This window comes from Sus scrofa, chromosome 3 (assembly GCF_000003025.6).
Source record: "Sus scrofa isolate TJ Tabasco breed Duroc chromosome 3, Sscrofa11.1, whole genome shotgun sequence".
In the NCBI taxonomy this organism is placed as follows: domain Eukaryota; kingdom Metazoa; phylum Chordata; class Mammalia; order Artiodactyla; family Suidae; genus Sus; species Sus scrofa.
In genome coordinates, this window is record NC_010445.4 from 31,055,479 (window position 1) to 31,079,967 (window position 24,489).

General features: G+C 51.2%; 1 protein-coding gene across 6 annotated transcripts in view; it reads right to left on the minus strand.

The window, feature by feature from the left end:
- Positions 1-24,489, minus strand: part of SNX29 (sorting nexin 29) — a 548,686-nt gene that overhangs the window by 470,772 nt on the left and 53,425 nt on the right. For 4 of the 6 annotated variants that reach the window (XM_021088060.1, XM_021088055.1, XM_021088056.1 and 1 more), the window contains 3 exons: positions 6,606-6,786; positions 3,478-3,548; positions 1,557-1,805 (listed from right to left, as the gene is read on the minus strand). In XM_021088060.1, the coding sequence (XP_020943719.1) occupies positions 1,557-1,805; positions 3,478-3,520 (292 nt within the window). In that variant the 5' untranslated portion in view covers positions 3,521-3,548; positions 6,606-6,786. Of the gene's footprint in view, positions 1-1,556; positions 1,806-1,888; positions 2,059-3,477; positions 3,549-6,605; positions 6,787-15,470; positions 17,048-24,489 lie in introns of those variants that run through there. The other 2 variants (XM_021088058.1, XM_021088059.1) reach the window with 2 other exon arrangements.

The window sequence follows — 24,489 nt, forward strand, 5'->3', positions numbered from 1 at the left end:
ACGCCACAGGTGCAGCCCTAAGAAGATGAAAAAGAAAAAGAAAAGAAAGAAAATCACGGTGGGGTTGTAGTCAGTTATCTAATGGCCACAATTCATCCCAGGCCTGCCCAGACACCCCTTTACAAAGGGACTTTGCTGGTTCTTTACAAAGAGACTTTGCTGCCCCTCCCATCAGGGGTGGCATCTCTTTCTCGGCCCTCCTGAATCTAGACTGGCTTAGTGCTCCACTTTTAAGAACAGAATGTGGCAGAAATAACAGTGTGAATGCTAAGCCTTACCCTCTTGTAACAGCCCTGAACCTAACACAGACGAGGCCAGAACAGCTTACTGGAGGATGAAGAGGCCATGTGGAAGGAAGCTGAGATGCCCCAGCCAACGGTTAGCGCTAATTTCAGATGCACGAGTAGGGCATCTGAGATCTCCCAGCTCAGTCACCAGCTGGATGCAGCCCCACGAGGGAGCCCAGGGGAAACCAGCTGAAGAACCATCCCACCCACCCATAGAATCATTTTTCAAAAATGACCAATTGTGGTTGTTTTTAGACACTACATTTTGGAGCTGTTTGTTACACAGCAAAGGCTAACTGAAACAGAAGTCAAGACTGCCTTGGGGACCCCTGCTTCGATGAGCCACTTTGTTCATCCATCTTAATCATCAAGCTTGGGTGTGAGACATTCTGAACTGATTCCAAAAATATGCAATCCATCTCAACCTAGGTGGACGTAGTGACAATTCACCAGTGTCACAACTCTGAGACAATGTCAAAAGCAGGGTTCCCAAAATGGATGGAAGAGATACCCCTTTGGGTGTACAAATCCCAGCATATCTGTTCCACAGAATATCAACAGGTCTGTTTCTCTGTCATTTGCATGGGGGCTCTACTCAAGAAGGGGAGGGTGGGACAGGGAAAGCCAGTGTGGACCCAACACTCCACAGGGTTCTGAGCTTTCACCAGCACTAATAATTCCCAAGGGATGCACACGATTACTGCCCTGTTTAGGCATTTGAGAACCCCAGGGCTGAGGCCTTACCCCCCAATCTCCAAGTTTGCTATGTCAACATTCTGGAAGCCCTAGAAGGCTTAAGAGGTATTATAAGCATCTCACCAAATTAATCAGAACCAAATCAACGTTCTCTCGCCTCCTCACAGCCTAGAGTCAAAGATGACCAACCCTCCCCTCCCCGAGCTGCCACTGAAATGTCATTCCCCCAACCCTCTCCATGGCACCCTAGGCTGGGCTTTCACCCCCCAACCCCCTGATCAGAGGGACAATTAAACAAATGAATGGGTGAGGGACTAAAGGAAGGAAGCTCAGCCTCCCCGCCTCGAAAGGCCATCACCCCCCGCCCCGTCTGCTCTGACCGAGCTGTTGGCTTGGCTGCCCAACCGTCTTCACATCCCAGCAAGGCTCGCGGACCCCTTTCCCAGTGTGTAAGGGTAAGACAGATACACCTGAAAATGCTGGCCCATCAGATCCCACTCCCCTCGGCGCCTTCAGGTGCCACGACCTGTCAAGCTGCGGCCCAGGCCTCTGGTCCAGCCCGTTCCCGCTCACCCGCACTGGTGTGCGTGGACACGACGGGCAGGGGGTCGCTCTCCTGCTCCGGCTTGATGAGGATGGAGACGGCGGAAGAGGCCGTGATCTCCCTGAAGAGGCTGCTCACGCCCTGGGTGGACTCCTTCAGCAACGAGGTCACGTTCTGCGTGGACTCCTTCAAAAGGTCCGAGACGGTGGGAGCGAACTTACTCTGCCCGTTTAAATCCGTGTTGTCGATGTTGATGGCGAAGAGGATGGAGTTCAGACCTGCCCCCCCCGGAGGGAAACGTCTAGAGTGTCTGCTGTTCAACAGTCACACCTCGACCACGATGAAAAGGTGCAGAACTTACAGAACACACGCAGGTCCACACTCATCTGAAATGCTGCTCAAAACCACCTATGGGGCGTTCCCGTCATGGCGCAGTGGTTGACGAATCCGACTAGGAACCATGAGGTTGCGGGTTTGACCCCTGGCCTCGCTCAGCAGGTTAAGGATCCGGCGTTGCCATGAGCTGTGGTAAAGGTCACGGACGAGGCTCAGATCCTGCGTGGCTGTTGCTTTGTTTGTGGTGTAGGCCAGTGGCTACAGCTCCAATTTGACCCCTAGCCTGGGAACCTCCATATGCCGAGGGAGCGGCCCTAAAAAGACAAAAAGACAAAGCAAAAAACCACCCATAAAGCTGGGGGCTGGAAACACCTGCCGTCACTGGAGTGGAGTCTTTCCAATTTCTCTCCCTACCCATCAGGAAGACAGCTGCACATAAAACCATGGGGAGGTTAGGTCGTAAGTTCTGGAGTCGGACGGGCTGGGCTGAGTCCCAGCACTGCCACGTACATGCCCTGAGACCTTGGTCAAGCCATTAATAACCTCTCGGAGCTTTAGTTTCCTTATCTGTAAAACGAGGATGACAGCATCTCTCCCACAAAGTACTAAAGACCATCGCCCACCAAAAACAGCTCAAGAAGCAGTCAACAAATGTCCCCACAGGAGTTCCCATTGTGGCACAGTGGAAGCAAATTCGACTAGTATCCATGAGGATACAGGTTTAATCCCTGGTTCGCTCAGTGGGTTGGGGATGTGGTGTTGCCATGAGCTGTGGTGTAGGTCGCAGGTGCAGGTCAGATCTGGCGTGGCTGTGGTGTAGGCCGGCAGCTGTAGCTCCGATTCGACCCCTCGCCTGGGAACCTCCATGTGCCACAAGTACAGCAGCAAGTGAAAAACAAAAACTAATATCCACCCGTATCATTCCCATTATCACTTTAGTCAAAAACTCGCACAAGCCTCCTACAGCCCAGAGGACATCGTGGTCACCTGACTTGTCCTCAGGGTGGACACACCCACCATGACTCTCAGCAGAGGGACTGAGCGTAAACTTTCAGGAAAGAGAAAAAAAGGAGGCAGCAAAAGATATGGGAGAAAGAAGCAAGTTACCAGTTCTGTTGGGTTCACCCTTTGAGTGAGAGTCAAATGTGAAACAATTTAACAATTTACAATCAGCATCAATCCAGGCTTTCAGGCTGACAAGTCATATATTTGATTCCCGATCACATGTAATCCCCTGGCAGCCCTATCAAGGTGACTGCCGTGCTATCAGGACTGCCAACCTCGCAGAAGAGGGTAACAAATGCTCATAGGGTCTGCCCAGGCCACCTGCTCAAAGGCAGATCTCCTGTCCCCAGCTCCCTGGATCTTTCTATTATACTTGCAAAGCTGCGGCCAAAATCCCTCAGTCGTATGCTTTCCCAGCCAGGGTATCAAATTCTGGAGAAATGGACTCACGCTCACTGCCACTAAGGGAAGGACAGTGGCAAGGGACTCATTAAGGCAGGAGGGATGGAGACAGTCTCAGCAGCCCGTGGAGTTACACATTCACTCCCAGGCCGCCTCCTCTGCTCACCAGGCTGCCAGGACCCGCCAGCCAGCCCAGGCCCGACTCACCAGCTGCCATGGTAGGAAGCATGCTAGACCTTTCTTCATCCATCACAAAGGCCCAATCTTCATAAAAAGTGCTGCAAATTGAGAGAGAGAGGAGAAGGCTCTGAACAGTGGTTCTCTCCACCTGCTAGCCGGACAATTCCATCACACAGGCTCCCCGGAAAAGCCGTGCCTGGTCCTCCCACAGTGCACATCTGAGGCCTCTACTGGGCGGAGGCTTCTGGGTACAAACAAAGGTTTGAACGCATGTATCCCACGACTTCCTCATCGGTCCCCTGAGATCTTCAGAGCCCCTGAGCTCGAGGGTACTAAAATAGGCACGAGATGTCGATGTGGTTTTCATGAAGCAGAAAAGAAGGGGACAAACAGACAGGTGACGTCCACTTAAGCAGTATCTCCAAGAGAGAGACAGGAAATCCAAGCTGGCCCACAGCGCCCCCTGATCGGGTTAATACAAGAAGAGATGATTCCAGAAAGAAATTACAGAGCACTCTGGCTCCATCAACCAGGGCATTTCTATGTAATACCTGCTTGGGCTGCAGCCCCAAAGTACAAGGGATCCCTAGAGAGGGCTGGGAAACTACACAGGCCCTCAAATCTGAACAGCACCGGGGGCAGAGAGGCTTCCAGGCCATTCCACTGTCCAAGGTCATTTGGCAACAACTAGTACAGCCTGGGCTCACAAGCGGGTCTCCCACTCCCCTGCCCCAGCTCCTATCCGACCCCCTGCTTAGCAATAAGCAGAGATCCTCACCCGCCTGACCTCCCCGTCAGGTCAGAGGACTGTGAACTAAGAGAAGCAACCCTCAGAGTCACTGAAGCACAGTCAGTGAAGGGTGACCTGTGGTTCAGAAACAACCAGGTACGTTAAACAGACGCAACATTTTCCACGTACTTAAACCAGCAAAAATGTCAGCGGACGCACACACCACATGTTCAAGGGGCACTGCAACTAGACCTCTGATTTCCCAAACTGTGATTCTTTACAAGTTGGAGCCAGTCTTCAGCATGTAAATGAACTTGGCTTTTCCCCCATAGACTGAGAGTGGCTAGTGATTCAGGTAAGTTCAACTGAGATTCTTAACAGCTGATTCACTTCAACTGCTCACTGCTCTATTCAACCTTGATTTTCAGAGTACGACTCTGAACTCCCGCGATCCCTTGGAATCCATGGGATTGGTTCCAGGACCCGCCCTGGATACAAAAATCTGCAGATGCTTGTATGAGGTGAGGCAGCGTGGCTGGCCCTCCCTATCTGCAGAGTCTGCCTCCACAATCAACTAACTATGGATCTTAATCATGGCACTCAATCCTCGGCCAAAATGAACAGCTAGAAAGAGCTTCACAAAAGAAAACTATTTGAAGAAACCTGAGGCTGTGCTCCTTAACGAAAGCTGATTAATGCTCAGAGGTACACGCAGACACTGCAGCCCAACTGGGACCCTAAGCAGCACACAGGTACAGCCGGTACCGTCGTCCTGGCCCCCAGCCCTCCCATTTGGGACCCACAGAGTCTGAACATACAACTGGACAAGGCATCACACACAGCGTGAACAGAACTTCAGGAGTATTCTCAAGCCTTAGCACACAATCCCAGACCACCTAACAAACTACTGGTACAGAGGTGGCCGCAAGCAGCAGAAGCAACAGAAAGGGAGAACTGCGCCTGGGAACACAGGGCAAGAGAAGACCTGCCAGCAGGGCATCACGGCACCGATGAAACGCCAGCTTATTGAATTAAATGAAATTCCGCTGCTGAGGATCTCGGCACTGCGGATGCGGAAGGTACTCGAGGGACCGGGCAGAAATGATCGTTGTCCCTTTGTATCATCAGGTAACACAAAACATCAGGTCTAGTCCACCCGACCCGGAGGGAGAGAGACAGACGGAAAGAGGTCATAAACGTCAGCGCACAGGCAAAATGACACCAACAAACACAGTGCTAGCAGAGGGAGGGCTTGTGAGTGATGAGCGGTTTAAGTTCTGTCCCCAGCAGGCTCCCCAGCACCGTCGAATGTTTTTGAAAGGCAGGAGGCTGGCTTCTGACAGCGTGTTCAGAGCCCCCTCCCCATCGCTCTGGATAACCGTACCTCCCCCTCCCCACTGAGCTTGCCTGTGGCCGTGAGACTTGATGAACAATGACACAGGAGCTGAAGTGAAACATCAGGGCGGGCAGAGGCTTTAAGAGCCGGTGCGTCACTCAGCCAGAGCCCTTCGTCCTGCCTCAGCTACAAAGCATATGTAGAGATGGAGCCTCCCTCAGCCTGGGTCCCTCAGATGACCCCCCTACCCCCATCGCCACCACCCATGACAGACATGCTGCGGGGGGAAGAAATAAACTTGGCTGTCTCATGCCACTGAGGTCTATACAGTGTTTGTTATGGCGGAATAACCTGGCCTCTGCTAACTCACAGGACGAATTTTATGATCAAGAAAAAAAGAAAACAGGAGTTCCCATTGTGGCTCAGCAGTAATGAACCCGACTAGTATCCATGAGGATGAGGGTTCGATCTCTGGCCTCGCCCAGTGGGTTAAGGATCCGATGTTGCCCTGAGCTGCGGTGTAGGTCGCAGAGTGGCTCAGATCCTGCATTGCTGTGGCTGTGGTGTACGCTGGCCGCTGCAGCTCTGATTCAACCCCTAGCCTGGGAACCTCCATATGCCACGGGTGTGGCCCTAAAAAGACAAAAAAAAGAAAAACATAATAAAATGGGATATTGTTTTTTAACAACATATGACTTCTCTCCCCAGCTTCAAACTTCCCTATTTCTTCCAGTCAGCTGGGGATTGATTAACCTCAAAAAAGCCAGAAGGAGCTGCACAGCAGCCAGCACACAGGAGAGACACGACACAAAACTGGGCGCTGAATGCCCAGCACCTAAAGAGAGAGAAACCCTGAGTCTGAAGGAAACTCAGATGAAGAGTCCCCCTGGGGAGGTGCAGGCTCCCTCCTAAGAGGGCAGCCCTCTCTGCAGCCCAGGCCTCAGCAACAACAAGCATCACCTGCGTGCTGAGCACAGGCAGCTTCCACGCAGGGCCCTTTACAGGCCTTCGCATCTATTCTCTGGCCAACGGGCCCCGCAGCAAGCAGGCAGATGGGCGCCCCCCACCCCCGGGGCCCCGCCCGGGTACCTGAGCCTGGCGCGGTCGGCCAGGAGCGAGTGCAGGTAGCGCTCCAGCGAGTGCTCGTTGAGGGCGCAGCGGAGCCAGGCGCGGCCGCGGCCGGCATCCGAGGCGATGTGGCGCAGGGCGTAGAAGCGCTGCAGCTCGTGCCTGCTGAGGACCTCCTTCACGTAGAACCAGAACACGGGCTCTGCGGAGATAGCGGGAGCGCAGCGTGACCCTCGGCCCAGGACTCACGTCCCCCCCGCAGAGTGACGGTCCCCGAGCAGGGTGAAGGGTGAGGGAGCGGCTTCTTAGCGCAGGAAGGGAAGATACCCAAGAGGATACCAAAATTACAAATGATCCCCCCCGGAGTTCCCTGGTAGCTCAGTGGGTTAAGGATCCGGCACTGTCCCTGCTGTGGCGTGGGTTCCATCCCTGACCTGGGAACTTCCACATGCCAGGGCTGCGGCCAAAAAAAAAAATTTTTTTTAAATGAACCCCCCGCCATCCACCAGAGGTGACCCATGCATGACATTTTCAAGACCGTTTTTTTTCCCTGCACTTTGCTTTTTTATTCAAAACTGACTTCTGTGATGGCTGAATTATGACCCCCAAAGGTTAACATATCCTAACCCCTGGAACCTGCAAGGGTTCCTTATATGGCCAAAGGGACTGTGTGAGTAACTTGGGGATCTGATCCTGGGTATCTCTGTGGGCCCGACATAATCGCAGGTGTCTTCAAAAGAGGGGGGCCGAGGGAGATGAGATGCAGAAGAGAAGGCAGCGTGACCAGGGAAGCAGAGACTGGAGTGAAGAGCACACAGGGGCCGGAAGCAGTGACGCGTGGACCCGGCCCTGCCATCACTTTGACTGTAGCCCAGTGAAAGTGACTTTGGGCTTCCTCCGCTCGCCGCAACTCCAGGAAAATCCATTTGTGGTGTTCTGAGCCACAAAAGTTTGTGGTAATTTGTTCAAGCTGCCATAAGAAACTAATACGCTCTCATAGTATGTACTGTATATGTGTATGTGCACACATGCATGTAACATAAATATGCACAAATGCCACTTTGTATCTGGGCTTGTTTCTTTTCTTGTCTAGATCAAGAACATTTTCCTGTAATATTTAAACATCTTTGAAAATATGGGAGTTCCCATTGTGGCTCAGGGGTAACGAACCTGACTAGCATCCATGAAGACATGGGTTTGATCCCTGACCTTGATCTGGCATTGATGTGAGCTGTGGTGTAGGTCACAGAGACGGCTGGGATCTGGCATGGCTGTGGCTGTGGCTGTGGTGTAGGCCAGCAGCTGCAGGTCCTATTAGACCCCTAGCCTGGGAACTTCCAAATGCTGCACATGAGGCCCTAGAAAGACAAAAAGAAAAAGGAAAAAAAAAGTCTTTTAAAATATGATTTTTGATGACTTCCCAAACACAACTATTTCACCACTGCTGGGAACATATTACGTCAATCTTATTAAGCCAATCTTCTCTAGACGCTGCTTTGCACACCCCTGTACATAACTAACTGTCCTCATTTCTAGCTCCTTAGGAGAGATTTCCACAGGTCTGAGAATAGGGACAGGTATGAGGATTTAGGGGAAAGCTAAGTATGTTTTTATCCATAAAGTCGTCATCCTGTCTCCTCATATCCTGCCTTTCCTGTTCACATGGGCACAGACTTTTTCACAGGTGTAATTCTAGTGTAGACCTAATTTTGTGATCAGTCTCCTTTACTTAACGATGGCTCATCAACACATCATGCTGCCGCTAAGAATAACAGCGACAACAGCAACAGCCGCTGCCACTTACTTCCTGAGCATTAACGGCGTCGCAGCCATTGCACTAAACGCGTGACTTTTAACCTCGGGCCTCACAACCACCAAGGCCATGTCCAAGTCAAAGACAAGGCTGAGAAACGCCCAGTGACACACGGTAATGCGTGGTACAGCAGAAAGGGTCCTAGAGCAGCCTGGCTGCAGACCACTCTCTCGCAGGGCCTGGCCAAGTGAGGTGGGCTCTGCCTCCAAAGCAGTCACGTTCAGAGCTGCTTAAGATCCAGAGGCAGGAAGTGCTAACTCTCTGCTGCCAGATGGGGATTCCAGGAGCTGAGCTGACTCAGGGACCCCTCCGAGAATGTGACGACATCTCCGAAGCTTCCCCCCAGAAGGATGCAGACACACATCTCCACAAACTGGACCCCGGCTTACTGAGCTCGCTCTCCTACTTCAGTTCAGCTCAGCTAGCAGGGACTTCATTCTTCCTGGGAGCCGGGAGCTGTGCCACCAGGCAGACAAGAAAGACTCGTCCCTAACAAGCTTCCAGTCTAGTGAGCAGGACAAGGGGTGAAGAGAGCTTCAGTGGAAGGACCCTGGCCGGGTCCCTCGACCCTGCTCAGTAAGCTTCAGTCTCCTCTCCCCTTGAGATAAGCCCCAAAGTGCAGAATCTCCCAGGCTTGCTGGGGTAACTGGAGGAAAGGGAGGTGAAACACTGAACAAGACACCCAGCCGACAGTGACCAACCGCCGTTTGCCAAATAATTACCTTCTTATTATCCAGCATTCATGCCTGCGTGCTGTTTTGTCTTTTCCCTTTTCTGTGAACACCACCTAATCGTGTGTGCACGTATGAGCATGTGCACACATGAGCATATGGACACATGAGCGTGTGCCCACACTGTGGATCCGGCCAGCCTCTGAGGTCACTTTGAATAAACATCTTAGGAACAACTGGTAAAACCACAATCGGGGCAGTTCACTCAGAACACCTTCTGTCTCAAGCCCTGAAAGCCAAACTAATCCCCTTCTGAAACCCATTGGATCAGCCCAAATCACACAGCTGGGTACCAGCCCTCTTCCTACTTGAGGCCTCTCTCAGAACACAGAATAGGGACTCTGGCGAAAGCCAGATTCTGGGCCAACCAGCCAGCCAGACAACCGTCTGTGGATCCATCATGATTCCAATCAAGTGATTCACACTTGCACCCTGTCTTTCTCGAAAACTGCAGTCACCTCCCTCCAACCTTGAACACACATGAAACATTTTAAGGTATGTTTTCACCTTGTGATTTCGAGACCTGCTTACTGCTACGGAATCCTTCTCAAGCTTGCGAGAGTGATGCTGCTGATGCTAATTATCACCCCAGCAGGGCTCCACTTCCTCTGCCAGAATTAATGTGGTCTATTCAAGTGCAGCTCACCTGCCTCTTAACATCTGCAGTGCCCATAATTTAATTTGGGAAGATATATTGACCTCTGATTGCTCTAAACTGGAGGGTTTAAAGGGGTGAGGGCTTCTGGTTCTGCAAACGTCTGAGAGCCATCTGCCAACCAGAACAGGAGCCAGGAAGGGGTGAGGTTATTAGCTACCTGGGCATTATCTGCCAACAGAAGATGACTGAACGCACAGGGCCTGGCGAAGTTTCTATCAGGCCTCACCTTTCCTTGATGCCAAAAATTCGAGAATGCATACTCTGGAGGGGAGAGACCCTGGCTCAAATAATAGTTCAGGTGTTGTGTGACCTTTGGCAATATGTGACGTCCTTCATTTTCCTCATCTGGAAAACGGGAGTCGCAGTACCTGCCTCTGAGGTTTGCTATGAGGGAAAAAATGAGAAAATAAGGTACCTGACACCAAGGCACAGGGGCAGGCACACCGTACCCCTCCCCTTCCTTCTGGTAGCTGCACCCTCTTTCCTAAGGGTTCCATCTTGTTCCCTGGGAAGCTGCCTTTAGCACTACCAACCACTCCCTCCCACAGGGGTGAGCAGGGAACCCAGCCTAGGTGACAGCAGGGAGGGTACCTCAACTCACCTCACTCAGCCCACCCTAATTGGGCCTTGTCCCAAACGTCACACATGACCTTAGTGTGATGAATTTTTTTCTGTACTGATTTTGGTGGTTTTGAATATTGCAAGAACATATTATATATATATTTTGGCTTTTTAGGGCCGCACCCATGGCATATGCAAGCTCCCAGGCTAGGGGTTGAATCAGAGGTGCAGCTGCTGGCCTACACCACAGGCACAGCAACTCCAGATCTGAGCTGTATCTGAGACCTACACCACAGCTCATGACAACGCCGATCCTTAACCCACTGAGCAGGGCCAGGGATTGAACCCACGTCCTCAGGGATACTAGTCAGGTTCATTACGGCTGAGCCACAGCGAGAACACCACATGTTATTTATCTTGACTGCTGATTTGTCTGGTGTTCCCTTAAATTCTGCAGCTGAAGTAAGAGCTTTCTGGCCTCCCCCTAGTCCCAACCCTGGACCACTGGGCCCTCCCCACAACTTCTCCTCGAACTACTAGAAGAGAGGCGTGGTCTCTTTCCAGAACTAAAGTCAGCAAACAATGGCCTGAGGGCCAAATTCAGCATCCCCAGCCTTGCTTTTGTAAATTAAGTTTTATTGGAACACAGTCATGTCCATCTGTTGACAAATCATCGACAGCTGCTTTCCTACTACAAAGGCAGAGCTAAGAAGTGGCTTCAGAGACCTGTGGCCCACAAAGACTAAAGTACTTACTATCTGATCCCTTAAGGAAGAAGCTTGCCAACCACCATTCTAGAAGCAGGAGCTCCAACAACCACGTAAATCTGGAGCAACCTGGAGCCATTTTTCCTGATCATGTGAAGGGGCCCACCTGGGAAAGATGCCAACGCAGAGAGAAGAGGAGCTAAGTGACTAAGAGACAAGTGTGGGGGTACTGAGCCCCCAGTTCCACAGTTCCAGCTCAACCCCTAGTTTTCTTAGTTATTTGAATCCATAAATGCCCTTTTCTGCTTCAGTCTAAGTGGCTGGCTCACTGTCACTTGTGACCAGAAGAAGACCAATGCAAAAAAAAAAAAAAAAAAAAAAAGATGAAAAAAGGAGTTCCTATGGTGGCTCAGTGGTAACAAACCCAGCTAGTATCCATGAGGACTCTGGTTCAATCCCTGGCCTCGCTCACTGGGTTAAGGATCGGGCGTTGCTGTGAGCTGTGGTGTAGGCTGCAGACGTGGCTAGGATCCCGAGTGGCTGTGGCTGTGGCAAAGGCTGACAGCTACAGCTCTGATTCGACCCCTAGCCTGGGAACTTCCACATGCTGCAGGTGCAGCCCTTAAAAAGAAGAAGAAGAAGAGGAAGCAGCAGCAGCAGCGCAATGCAGTGACCTAGGGCCTGTTCTTAACTATCTGACAGTCATCCTGGGGACTGACAACTCAGCAGCCCTGAGCGACGCCCACAAGTACTGAAGCGGGGAAGGCATTCCTTAAAAAGCAACAAAGAAGATGCTCAACAAGAACCAGAAAACTCAACTACAAGGAGCAAGGCTCCTTGGAAACAAAGAAAGGCTTATTTTTCTCCCATACTTAGTCTGGAGGTAGACAGCTGGTTCCAAGGTCCCACCACGGACAGAATCTCCAACCTGACCGTCACCTCCCTATCCTCACATCCACAACTGGAGCAGAAGAAAGCGGCTAAGACAAAGCCAGCTTGATCACCCCTTTTTTTCAGGCAAGGACAGTAATCCCAGAAAACCACAAGGGAGTGGAAAACATGTCAGGACTGGCTGAGGCACTCAAGAGCCATGACCTAGAGAAGGACGTCCCACAGCCCCAAGCAAAAGCAGGATTCTGTTAAGCCAAAGAAGAAAAGAGGAGTGGACTTTAGGTAGGAAACAAACAGAATCAGCCAAACACGGTACCAACCACCGCAGCAACCAAGGGCAGGCCGAGGGCTTCCATATTCCAGCCCTGCCAAGTCCCAGTCTGTTCCCAGTCTGGACGGGCCCAACTACTAGACACAAGTGGACTGGCAATGCCGCGCTTCCAGCGGGGCTGTGGCTCTGTCACTTGGCTACTGCACAGCCAGGGGCCAGACTGCCGCCTAGAAGGAGAACACAGGGACTGTGCTTTCAACATGAAGAAAGCATGAATGAAGACTTGTACAAGAATGCATGTGTGCATACGTGTAACTGAATCACTTTGTGGTACAGCAGCGATTATCACTCCCTGCTGAATCAACTATACTAATAAAGCTTTTTTTAAAAACAAATCTTGTACAAAGTATGTAAACTTGGAACGTTTTATTTTTTGCTTTCTTAAATTGTAAAATACACATAATAAAATCTACCGCATTCCACTTTTTTTTTTTTTTTTTTTTTTGGCTTTTTAGGGCCACACGTGCAGCACATGGAAGTTCCCAGGCTAGGGGCTGAATCAGAGCTGCAGCGGCCAGCCTACACCACAGCCACAGCAATGCAGGCACTGAGCTGCATCTGTGACCTACACCGCAGCTCGCAGCAATGCCGGATCCTTAACACACTGAGCGAGGCCAGGGAGTGAACCTGCATCCTCATGGATACTAGTCGGGTTCGTTACTGCTGAGCCACAACGGGAACTCCCATACCACTTTAACTGTTTTCAAGCGTGTAATGCAGTGACGTGAAATACATCCACACCATCAACCACTCTCCATTTCCAGAACTTTTTCTTCATCCCCAAACAGAAACGTAAACACTAACTCCCCCCCCCCACCCCGTCTCCCCGCCCCCAGCTCTGGCAACCGCTAGTCTACATCCGACTCTATCTCGAGGAATTTGACTATTCCAGATACTACACAGAAGGGGAAACATACACTACGTGACTTTTTGTGTTTGGCTACTTTCCCCTGGCATGTTTTTAAGGTTCACCCCGTTCCCGTCTGCGTTAGTACTTCAGGTACTGCTATGGCTGAATGGCAGAGCTTCATACACAGTATGGACCACACCTTGCTATCCATTCATCGGTCCGTGAACACTTGGGTTCTTCCCACCTTTTGGCTCCTGTGAAAAATGCTGCTACAAACATCTGTGTACAAGTATCTGTTTGAGTCCCTGCTCGCAGTTTTTTTAGGTATGCATCTAGGAGTAGGACTGCTGGATCGTTTGGTAATCCTATATTTAACTTTTTGAGGAACTATCAAACTATTTTCCATAGCAGCTGCATTGTTTTACATGGATACTTTTTTTTTTCTTGAGTGAAGACAGAATTGTCTTTATTCCTCTGCAACTAAAATTAACACTGCTATGAAATTCTCTTTCGTTTAGGAAAAAAAAACTTAAATATGCCTATTAAAAGTCATTTAGCCACTTCCAGAGGGTTTTTTTAATTGTAGCATAATTCACACTTAATGTAAAATTCACCACTTTAACGTGTATAACTCAGAACTTGATGAGATGCCGGATGGCTTCCGAAGACTTCCGCAGATTTAAATGTCAACATCCCTACTGACTACACAACAAGCACCAGTTATCTTGGTGGGGGTGAAAGGAGGTCACGAAAATACATCAAGAAGCGGAGGATAAACTCCACTTACTGCCACACAGGACCAGGCTTCTCACCACCTCTCTGCCTCACCTGGGTCCTGGCTCCTGTCACTCCCCCCATGACAGCCTTGCTTCTCCAGGCTGTTCCCCCAACAGGCCAAGTCTGTTCCCCTCAGGGCCTGTAGGGCCAGGAAAACAGAAGCCAGACCAGCTAGGCCACTGGAGGCACTTCACGCAGGACATGTGCTACAGAGACGCAGGAAAAGCCAGAAAGACAGAGGAGATAATGAGGCCACCTGGGGATGACAGCTGGGCTTTCTGACACCAGTTATCCCAGGGAACCACGGTGACACAAGGCAAAGGCGGTGACAGAGCAGCAGCTGGATCAGGGCAGAAGCAGCCAGGAGCAATGTGGGAGGACAAGACGAAGGCCTGACCAGGAGCCACGTGGGACCTCCCCGGACCACGGAGGAAGCACGGCCGCTGCCAGAGATGCCCCTGAGGCAGGACTCTGAGGAAGAATATCCCAGCTTCCCTCCTCCCTCACCTTCTAAACTCATCACCACTGACCCTTGGGATGGACCAGGGAACCCGGCGAATACAGTATGCAGGGAACGGGCAGGAAACCAACGTGACAGCAAACAAAAAACTGTCACACACATCTGAACCTGCTGAACCATTCAGAATTCCTTCCCAATAACAGCCTGGCTCACTCCCTCCGTTCCTTAGGGCTCCAATCAAACATCCCTATAGAGAGGTATCTCTGGGAGTTCCCTTGTGGGACAGCAGGTTAAGGATCTGGCATTGTCAACACAGCAGCTCAGGTCACTGCCATGGTGAGGGTTCCATTCCTGACTTGTGAACTTTCACATGCTGTGGGCACAGCCCAAAAAAAAAAAGAAAGGAAAAAAAGAGGTGTCTCTGACCACTCCATACAGAAGAGGAAAACTCCACCATGGTAACTGCTAGCTGCTCATCCAAACTCATCCCCTCCTCTACCTGAACCCGCAGCCGGATTACACATCCCGGTCTGCTTGGCAGGGGCCCGGGGACCCAGAGGTGCCATGACTCCCTGGCACCCCTCGCCGGCCCGATGCATTCATTTCTGTCAGCTGTCTGGCCCCGTGAGCATCTGAGCCTGAGTTCCGAACTCCAACCCCTCAGCACAGCACACCCGACCTTCACCCAAGTGACATCCAGGTCTAGGGCACCGCCTTCATCAGCAAAGGGAACCCTGCTCCAGCAGCCCTAACACTGCGTCCTGTCTCCTTTTAGGGATGTAAGCCATCCTCCACGGAAGAGCCACTTTCATGCTGACAGAAGCAGAGCAAACGACCCGTGGAACCAACAGGCTGGGTAATAACTCAAAACTGACACCTCTGAGGCCAGATCCGAGTCTTAACTCACAGGATGTCAAGACTAAACACCTTTGAAACAGCCAGCAGTCCCCTTTGGCCAAGGGGCGTCGGTCCAGCTACATCAGATCCTAATGTGCCCCTTGGTAAAAGGCCACTGGCCCAGGGCTCTCTGCCTCCCCAGCTGTCAAGGACCCTCGCCGGGACCCTGTGGACATGGCCCAAATCCAGCAACTCTGGTCAACCCCTCACCTGCGGGGGTCAGCACTGCGGTTCTGGCTCCCTCCGCAAGGCCAGCATTTGCCCACCAGCTGTTGACCACCAGTCCTGGCCATTTTCTCGGCCCCTTCCGCAGACATCCCACCAACGTCTTTTCCCCAGAACGAGCTGATTTGCAAGTGCATGAGTTCCACAGAGGGAACTGAAACAGGACAGGGATGGGCCGGCGGGGAGTGGACTTCCCCTCACCAACAGAAGGACGGGCCTGGGCTCTCCTGGCACATGCAGCTTCCTCCGCAATTAATTTTCTTCAGAGATGAAACTGTTACCCAGGTTGACCCGGTGAAGCAAAATATAACTTCTGATTTGAGTTAAATGCCACCAACCACGTTCAAAAATCCCCACCGAGGATCAAGGAAGCGGGTTCTCTAATCGCACAGCTGGGCAAGTATTAATACCACCTGCTCTCAACCGTGAAGCGTCCAGACGGAAGGAGGCGGGTCTGGCCTCCCTCGAGAATAAGCAGCACATCCTGAGGTCTGGATGCTCCAGGCATTCTTCTAAATGTCCTTGGTCTGTGGGTGACCAGGCTCTTTGCAATACACTGGAGCTACAAAGGTGAGCAATGGACCCGGCCCTCGACCCCCGGGACAGGGAGCCCAGACTCCAGGGGGTGCCCCATGGAGGTTTGGTGAGAGGAGGACTCAGGACAATGGGGGCGGGGCAGGGCGACCTCTCAGAGAGGGGCCGTCTAGCTAAACTGGTGGGGGGCACGCAAACGACTTTTGGGGAGAAATGTGAAACTTCCAGACAGATGAGATCAAAGCCATAAGGAGAGACCACTTCACATCCATGCGAAGTGGCCATTATCAAAAACTCAGAAAAATAACAAGTGCTGAAGAGAATGAGGAGAAGCTGGAACTCTTGGGCATTGCTCATGGGACATGAAAATGGAGCAGCCAGTACAGAAAACAGTATGGTGGCTCTTCAAAAAATTAAACATAGAACGAGTTCCCTGCTGGCCTAGCAGGTTAAAGACTCGGTGTTATCACTGCTGTGGTTCATGTTCGATCCCTGGCCAAGGAACTTCCACATGCTAAGGGTGAAGCCAAAAAAAAAAAAAAATTAAACACAGAATTACCCTCAGATCCTGCAATTTCACCTACAAGTATTTACCCTAAAGAACTGAAAGCAGGGACTCAAACATTATCTGTACCCTCATGTCCATGGCCACATTCCTCCCAACAGCCAGCGAGCGGAAGCAGGCCAGGTGTCCATCGACAGAGGAGTGAATAAACAAAGCGTGGGCTATCCATCAATGGAAACTGTTCAGTCTTTAAAAGGAAGGGAATTCTGACACGTGCTACAAATGCGCAAAGCTTAAAGACATCACACCAAACGAAATAAGCCAAACACAGCAGGACAAATACTGTATGAGTCTACTTATATAAAGCACCTGGAGCAGTCAAATTCACAGAGACGTAAGCAGAACGGTGCTTGCCAGGGGCCAGCGGGAGGGCCACACAGAAAGTTACCACTTGACGGAGACGGGCTCTCTGCTTGGGAAGATGACAAAAGGTTCTGGGAGTTCCCGTCGTGGCAGTGGTTAACGAATCCGACTAGGAACCATGAGGTTGCAGGTTCCATCCCTGGCCTTGCTCAGTGGGTTAACGATCCGGCGTTGCCGTGAGCTGTGGTGTAGGTCGCAGATGCGGCTCGGATCCCGCATTCCTGTGGCTCTGGCGTAGGCTGGCAGCTACAGCTCCGACGAGACCCCTAGCCTGGGAACCTCCATGTGCCACGGGAGCAGCTCAAGAAAAGGCAAAAAGACAAAAAAAGAAAAAACGTTCTGGATGTGGGTGGTGGTGATGGTTGTACAATGAGAATGTACTTAATGCCTTTGAAATGTACACTCAGAAATGGTTAAAAGAGTCATGTTTATGTTATATACATTTTATGACAATTTTAAAAAGACAGGAAGAGAAAAATAGAAGTCTGAGCAGTTGTGAGGGAAAAAGGAAGAGGAGGCTGGGAGGAAGCCCAAGGGCTGGCCAGAAACCTGGCAGAACCACTCACTGAGCAAGGAACACAGGACGAACACGGGGCTGGGGGTAGGGGGTTCAGTCTTGGAGACTTTGATGAGCTCGCAGTACACCCACACGGAGAGACCCAAGAGAAAGGCAGGGCATGATCTGTGGGAGATCTAACTTCGAGTCATCCACGCAGAGACAGCAATGCTCCCCCAGGAATTCAGACAGGATGTGTAGAAATGAGAGTCAACCACAGAATCCGAGGATAAATAATATTTAACGTTTGAGGGTGTAGAAGTGATAAGCCAGGAAAGATCTGCAAAGAAGCAGAAGGAACACCAGGAGGTTGTGGCAGGACAAGGTTTCAAGGTCAGAAGTGCCAAAGGCTGCTGAATCAATAAGGAAGATTTAACGTAAATTCTACAAGCCAGGCACCTGGATAATAACCGGTGGGCCTTTGCCCCTGTGACAGACTGCCGCCACAGAGTCTGACGATGACACACTAGAGATTAACAAGCACATCAAACTCCAAGGGTGTGCCACTGAAATGTCACTCCTATAAATCAGGATGTACCCCCTCAAGATTTAGCTCCCGAAATTCTAACCACTGAAGATGATGGCCTTAGGACATGGGGTCTTTGGCTGGAGCCCTCCCTAGTCACGAAGGTGGAGCCCTCTTGAATGGGATTCGTGCCCTCATAAAAGAGGCTCCAGGGGGAGTTCCCGTCGTGGCACAGTGGTTAACGAATCCGACTAGGAACCATGAGGTTGTGGGTTCCGTCCCTGCCTCAGTGGGTTAAGGATCTGGCATTGCCGTGAGCTGTGGTGTAGGTTGCAGACGCGGCTTGGATCCCGCATTGCTGTGGCTCTGGCGTAGGCCGGTGGCTATAGCTCCGATTCGACCCCTAGCCTGGGAACCTCCATATGCTACGGGAGCGGCCCAAAGAAATAGCAAAAAGACAAAAAAAAAAAAAAAAAAAAAAAGAGGCTCCAGGGGGCCCCCTGCTCCTTCCACCATGTGAGGACAGCGAGAAGGCACAGGCTGTGAGCGAGGAAAAGGCAGCAGGCCCTCTGGGGTGCTCCTGGTTAAGGAAGCTCAGGAATCATGAAACAGAGTACGGAGCACATTGAATGATGGCCTTCTTTCCAACCCAAAGGTGTTAACAATATGTTTTTATGGAAGAACTCACATACTTCCAGACACTAGGAGGAAGGAACACAGACCCGGCGCCCTGAGTGCCCGGAGCTGACCATCTAGCAGGGTATGCGGACAACGGACAGCTGAATACAATGTGACAGTGGCATACAGTGGCATCCTCTGACCTTTCTTCTCTAGGACAGAGGCTGGCAAACTTGTTCAGTAAAGGGCCGAATAGTAAATACTTAAGATTTTATGGGCCAGATGGTCTGTCAAAACCCTGCCTACAAGCAGCCCAAGACAGTAAGCAGATGAGTGGTGGGACCTAGTTTGCTGACCTCTGCTCTTGATGACCCTAACTTAATCCTTGCTGCTTAATTTGCTCATGGATTCAAATGGCGGGGGGGATCATGACCTTCCAGAGAGCCCTCTTTCTAGAAGCAAGATGCCATTATGATTAAAAGTAGGAACTTTTGAATCACAATCATGTACGTTTAAGCAGAAATCCCAGCTCTGCCACCTTTCAGCTTTTAATTTTACTTTTATTTTCTCTTTTTAGGGCTACACTTGTGGCATACGGAATCTCCCAGGCCAGGGGTCGAATTGGAGCTACAGTCACAGCAATGTGGGATTCAAGCCGCATCTATGACCTACACTGCAGCTGGTGGCAACTCAGGATCCTTAACTCACTGAGCGAGGCCTCATGGATGCTAATCGATTTCTTAACCTGCTGAGCCGCAACGGGAACTCCCCACCTTTCCGCTTTCAGAACATTAAGGCAGTGGTGTCATTTCCCTGAGCCCTATTGTCTTCATCTGTGAAATGAAGACCCTGTCACTCCCTAGGCACAGTCGTTTCAGCAACAAAACGGAACAATGAGCGTGGAGGGTCCAACGACGCCCCTGGGTCACGGGGATGCTCAACAAGCAACACCAGCAACACCAAGGAGGCCAGACCTTCGGTTCATCAAAAAGAGCAGAAGACATCCAGGGGTCTCTTCCGAGATGAATGTGCTCATCTTAGCTTCTCTCCCATCTCCGCAGCACAGGCCTCTGGACCTTTTTGAGTTGTCTTGCTTTCCCTTTTCTTTAAGTTTGGGTGATTTGGGAGATGAGTAAAAGTTCCCATTGTGGATCCATGGTAAAGAACCGGACAAGTATCCATGAGGACATGGGTTCGATCCCTGGCCCCACTCAGTGGGCTAAGGATCCAGCATTGCCATGAGCTGTGGTGTAGGTTGCAGGTGTGGCCCAGATCCCACAGCTGTAGCTGTGGTGTAGGCCAGAAGCTACAGCTCCAATTAGACCCCAAGCCTGGGAACCTCCATATGCCACGGGTGTGGCCCTAAAAAGACACAAGAAAGAGAGAGAGCTAGCTCTTAATCCTTGGCCAAGGAACCGCTGCATGCTTCAGGCAAAGAGAGAGCGAGAGATTCAACTCAAAATGCCTTAAAACATTAGGGAATTAAGTATCTCACATATTATGTCCAAAGATAGGAAGGGCAGTTCCAGAGGTGGTTAATTCAGTAACTCAGTGACATAACCAAGGATCTAGGTACTCTGCATCTTTCTGAGCTCCCATCCTGCATGTACTGGCTTTCCAGACTTGTCCCTTCCTCATAGTCACAAGATCACTGCCACAGCTCCAAACATCACGGTCTCACACAACAACCCAGGGGCATAAAAGAAGCCTTCTTGTGTCTCCATTTAAACAGCAAGGAGCTTTCTCAGAAACCTCTCAGCAGACCTCTTCTTTCTTCCCTGGGGTCAGAATTATCTCCTGCCCTAAGCCAGCCACTGGCAAGCTGGAAATGTTTGTGGCTGGCCCGATCTGATCCAGATTCATTCCTCCAGCAGCTAGCCTCAGGCCTAAAGCTTGTGACCACTCAGCATCAGAACAAAACCAAAGCTCTGTTAGCAAGAAAGAAGGGATGGGTCTGCTGGGTGGGGAATAACCAGTGTCAACTGTAATTATTCACGCTAACTTGCATAACTGGAGTGGGAAGTTTAAACAAATCTCAGGACCAGGCTTTGAAAATGCAGGCTCTCACCAACACCACCAAGTCAACTGTCTGTGTACATCAATCCAGTCACTTGTCAAACATCAGAGCAAATGACTCTGGAGTTCCCTAGTGGCTCAGCAGGTTAAGCATCCAGCATTGTCACTGCTGTGGCGAGGGTTCGACCCCTGGCCTGGGGATTTCCACAATATCATGGGCATGGCCAAAAGAGAGAGAGAAAGAGAGAGAAAATGGCTCTGCTGAGCCCAGCAGGCTCTCACTGGGGTCTGAATTCTAAAGGAGACACACTGGGTGACCTTACTCCAAGCTTCTCTGGGTCTTCTCTGGGTCATCCATTCAAAGGGACCACAGTTTGGGAAGAAGACTGCTTCACAGGCTCACCAAGACACAGCTGAGCTGGCAGCGTGACTTACCAGCATTTCATAGGTCACGGGTGTCTGGGTAAAAACTCCCCAGGTCAAAAAAAAAAAAAAAAAAAGGAAAAGAAAATAAAGAAAAGAAACCTGAATGCTAGGCTGAAGTCAAAAACAAAACCAAACCACCTGACAGCACACTGCGGAATGGGAGGTGGCCGCGGGCACTGATCAAAAATCCTCATAAAAGGGACGGAAAACTGCCTGCAAAAGCCCTTTCCCAGGCGACAGTTTCTCTCCGGAGGAAAACCTGGTACCTGCTCTGCAGAAAAGCAACTGAAGAGGGTCGTGCACACAGGGGCACAGCTGGCCCCCAGGAAAGGCCCAGGCTGCAAGCCTCACCCCCAGGGACCACGGTCAGCGATGGATAATCAGCTTGAATCAGGCCTGCTCCCCCACAAAAACCAGCAGTTGAAAAAGCCAGGCTTTCTTTCTGTCTTTTTAGGGCCGCACCCACGGCATATGCAAGCTCCCAGGCTAGGGGTCTAATCGGAGCTGCAGCCACTGGCCCACGCCAGAGCCACAGCAATGTGGGATCCAAGTCCACATCTGCAACCTATACCACAGCTCATGGCAACGCTGGATCCTTAACTCACTGAGCAAGGGCAGGGACGGAACCCGCAACCTCATGGTTCCTAGTCGGATTCATTAACCACTGCGCCACAATGGGAACTCCAGGACATTTTGTCTCCCTGGAGCCACAGCAAGTGCCTTTATCGGGGGAAAGGCTGCGGACGGCAGGGACGTGCTCACGTGAGGTCACACTGGAGAAGGTGGGCCTACCCCGAAAAGGACTGGCAATCACCTACAGCGAGGAGGGGACCCAGAAAGACGGGGTCACAGGGGAGAGAAGGCCCCGGGAGGACACGACGGGGGTGACAAAGCGGCAAGCCACCGAAGGACAAAGACTGCCGACGAGCACCAGGAGCAAGGAATACCTCCTCCCTCAGGGCCTCCAGGAGGCACCAGGCCTGCTGGTCCCCACAACCCTGACAAAGTCGACTTCTCCTGGTCACGTGAGGTTGCCCCAGGGCGTGGGAACTGGCTCCGGCAGCCCCGGGAAGCGGACGTAAGCGGGAAACCCCACAGAACTACATCCCGAAACAGGACAGAAGCAGAACTCCCCCAGCCCTCAGGAACGCACTCGAGTCGAGGTGTGAACGAATGCCACCCTTGACTGGACTAAACTGATCTGCGTCTCCCCTCGCTGCCTGAGAAGCAATAAATCCTGTCTGAAGGAGGTCCCGTCCTGGCGCCATGGAAATGAATCCGACTAGGAACCGTGAGGTTGCAGGGTCCATCCCTGGCCTCGCTCAGCAGATCAAGGATCTGGCATTGCCGTGAGCTGCAGTGTAGGCCGTAGACACGGCTCGGATCTGGCGTGGCTGTGGCTGTGGTGTCGGCTGGCGGCTACAGCTCTGATTCCACCCCTCGCCTGGGAAGCATATGCTGTGGGTGAGGCCCTAAAAAGACAAAAAGACAAAAAAAAAAAAAAAAAAATCCTGACTGAAGAAACAGAACATCACCCTGAGCTTCAAGTTCTCTCTACAATTCTTCATACACAGCACCAGGCACCCAACTCTTGTGCGAAGACAAGAATGTGTTCAGAATCAAGATGAAAACAAAAAACAGAGGACCTCTGCTACAGCCGAATGAGAAGGTTAATAAACCCTCTCCTTCAAAAAACAACTACAAAACTGAACAAAACTGACAAGAACAACTGTTTCAGCCCGCTAGTCACCAGCCTTGACGGTTTCCCCTCTGAGAGGTGCTTCCGCTCAAAAACTGCTGAATCTCAGATCAGAACAGTAGGAACAATAACAACCGAGCAACAACAAATGGCAACCAACGCTCCAGCTCAAGTGTCAAGGGCAAGAGGGAGGGGTGGGGGCCCGTGGCAAACTGGAGCGCTTTTGTCCCATCTACAGGAGGCAGGGGTATCGGGCTCCAAAGTCAACAGTAAGTGTGAGCCCAGAGGAGTTCCCCTGTGGCACAGAAGGTTAAGGCTCTGGTGTTGTCACTGCAGTGGTTCAATCCCTGGCGCAGGAACTTCCACGTGCCAAAGATGCAGTGCCACACACACACACACACACACACACACAAAAGGCAAGCCCAGAGTCACAGATCCTCAAGTTTAAGAAAACCTAGAAAGCTGTATTTCACTGTAAAATCTCAAAACTTTTAAACACTGGCAACTTAAAACAACTTATGTCAGTTTTCATACTCAGTCGTACATGCACCCCAGCCCCAGATGACCAAATGCAGTCGCACCCCGGCAGACTCTCAGCATTAGCGATTTTCAGCAATGTCATTTAGTTCGGTCATTACGCACAAGTTCTGCTTTTCTCTCTTCAACTAGAAACAGAGCTCGTGCAATCGCTTTGTGGATGAATGCACTGTTATTCATTCTCTCCTGTCACTTTCAGTTCAGCTGAGCTAGAGTGATCCGCAGAGGGACAGTAACGGGTACCAGGCTGCTGCCAGAAGATGGGGGGGGGAAGGGGGTCAGGGAAGAGCCAGGAGTCTGACACTGGTCTGATCTGGGCTGGAATCCTCAGCTCTACACTGACCAGCTGTGGGAACGAGAGTCACTTGTGTGAGTCTCAGTGTCACCATCTGAAACGTTCGGACATCACCGCCTGCGCTGGGAAGTTACTGGCATGTCATCATCACGCACAAGCTCGGCTGGCCCAGCACCAAGGCCGTGTGCCCCACCGCAGCCCTGCAAGGCGGGCCTGGCATCACTCTTAGTTCACACAGGAGGAAACAAGATGCTCCGAGAACAAGACGTCCCAGAGAGCTCGTGGGTGACAAGCCACTGACAAATCCTCACCATCCAATCACTCCGCTACACAGACGGCCCGGCCCAGCAGCCAGCAGGGAGCAGAGCAATGCTCGCTCCCAGCCAGGCCTTCGCTTCAGATTTCATCTCCTTCATTCTGCTGGGTAAGGTCATTGCAATGGCTTTAAGAATGCCAGGAAGCCATTGATCTGATCTTTCCCAACTCTTAGCAGCAGGAGAAAACAAAACAAAACAAAACACCTGCACCCTCTCGCATGAGGTTTTTAATCAAATGTTCAATGGCAGGAAAGAGGTTTTCATCAGCCAAGGACCATCCTGCACCCGTGAATGGTTAATTAACACTGCTGACAAGGATGACACGAGCCCTTGGCAGCCACTCCCAGGGTAAGCCACTTTGGGGGTAAGCCTAGCACGACCTCCTCTGCGGAAACAAAGCCAGAGGCTGCTGGTCCATCCACCTCTTTGGGGTGCAAGCAGAGGAATCATGCTGAGGTGCAGGAAAAGAGCAAGAGCAAGAAAGCTGGCGGCGCTGTGCACACATGCGGGTGCTACTGTGACTATGAGGGGCTGAGTAACAAAAAGACAAGAATTCTAGTCTGCATGGGAATAGAAAGAGCCATTCGCCATGGTCTGAAGGTCAGAGCTTTA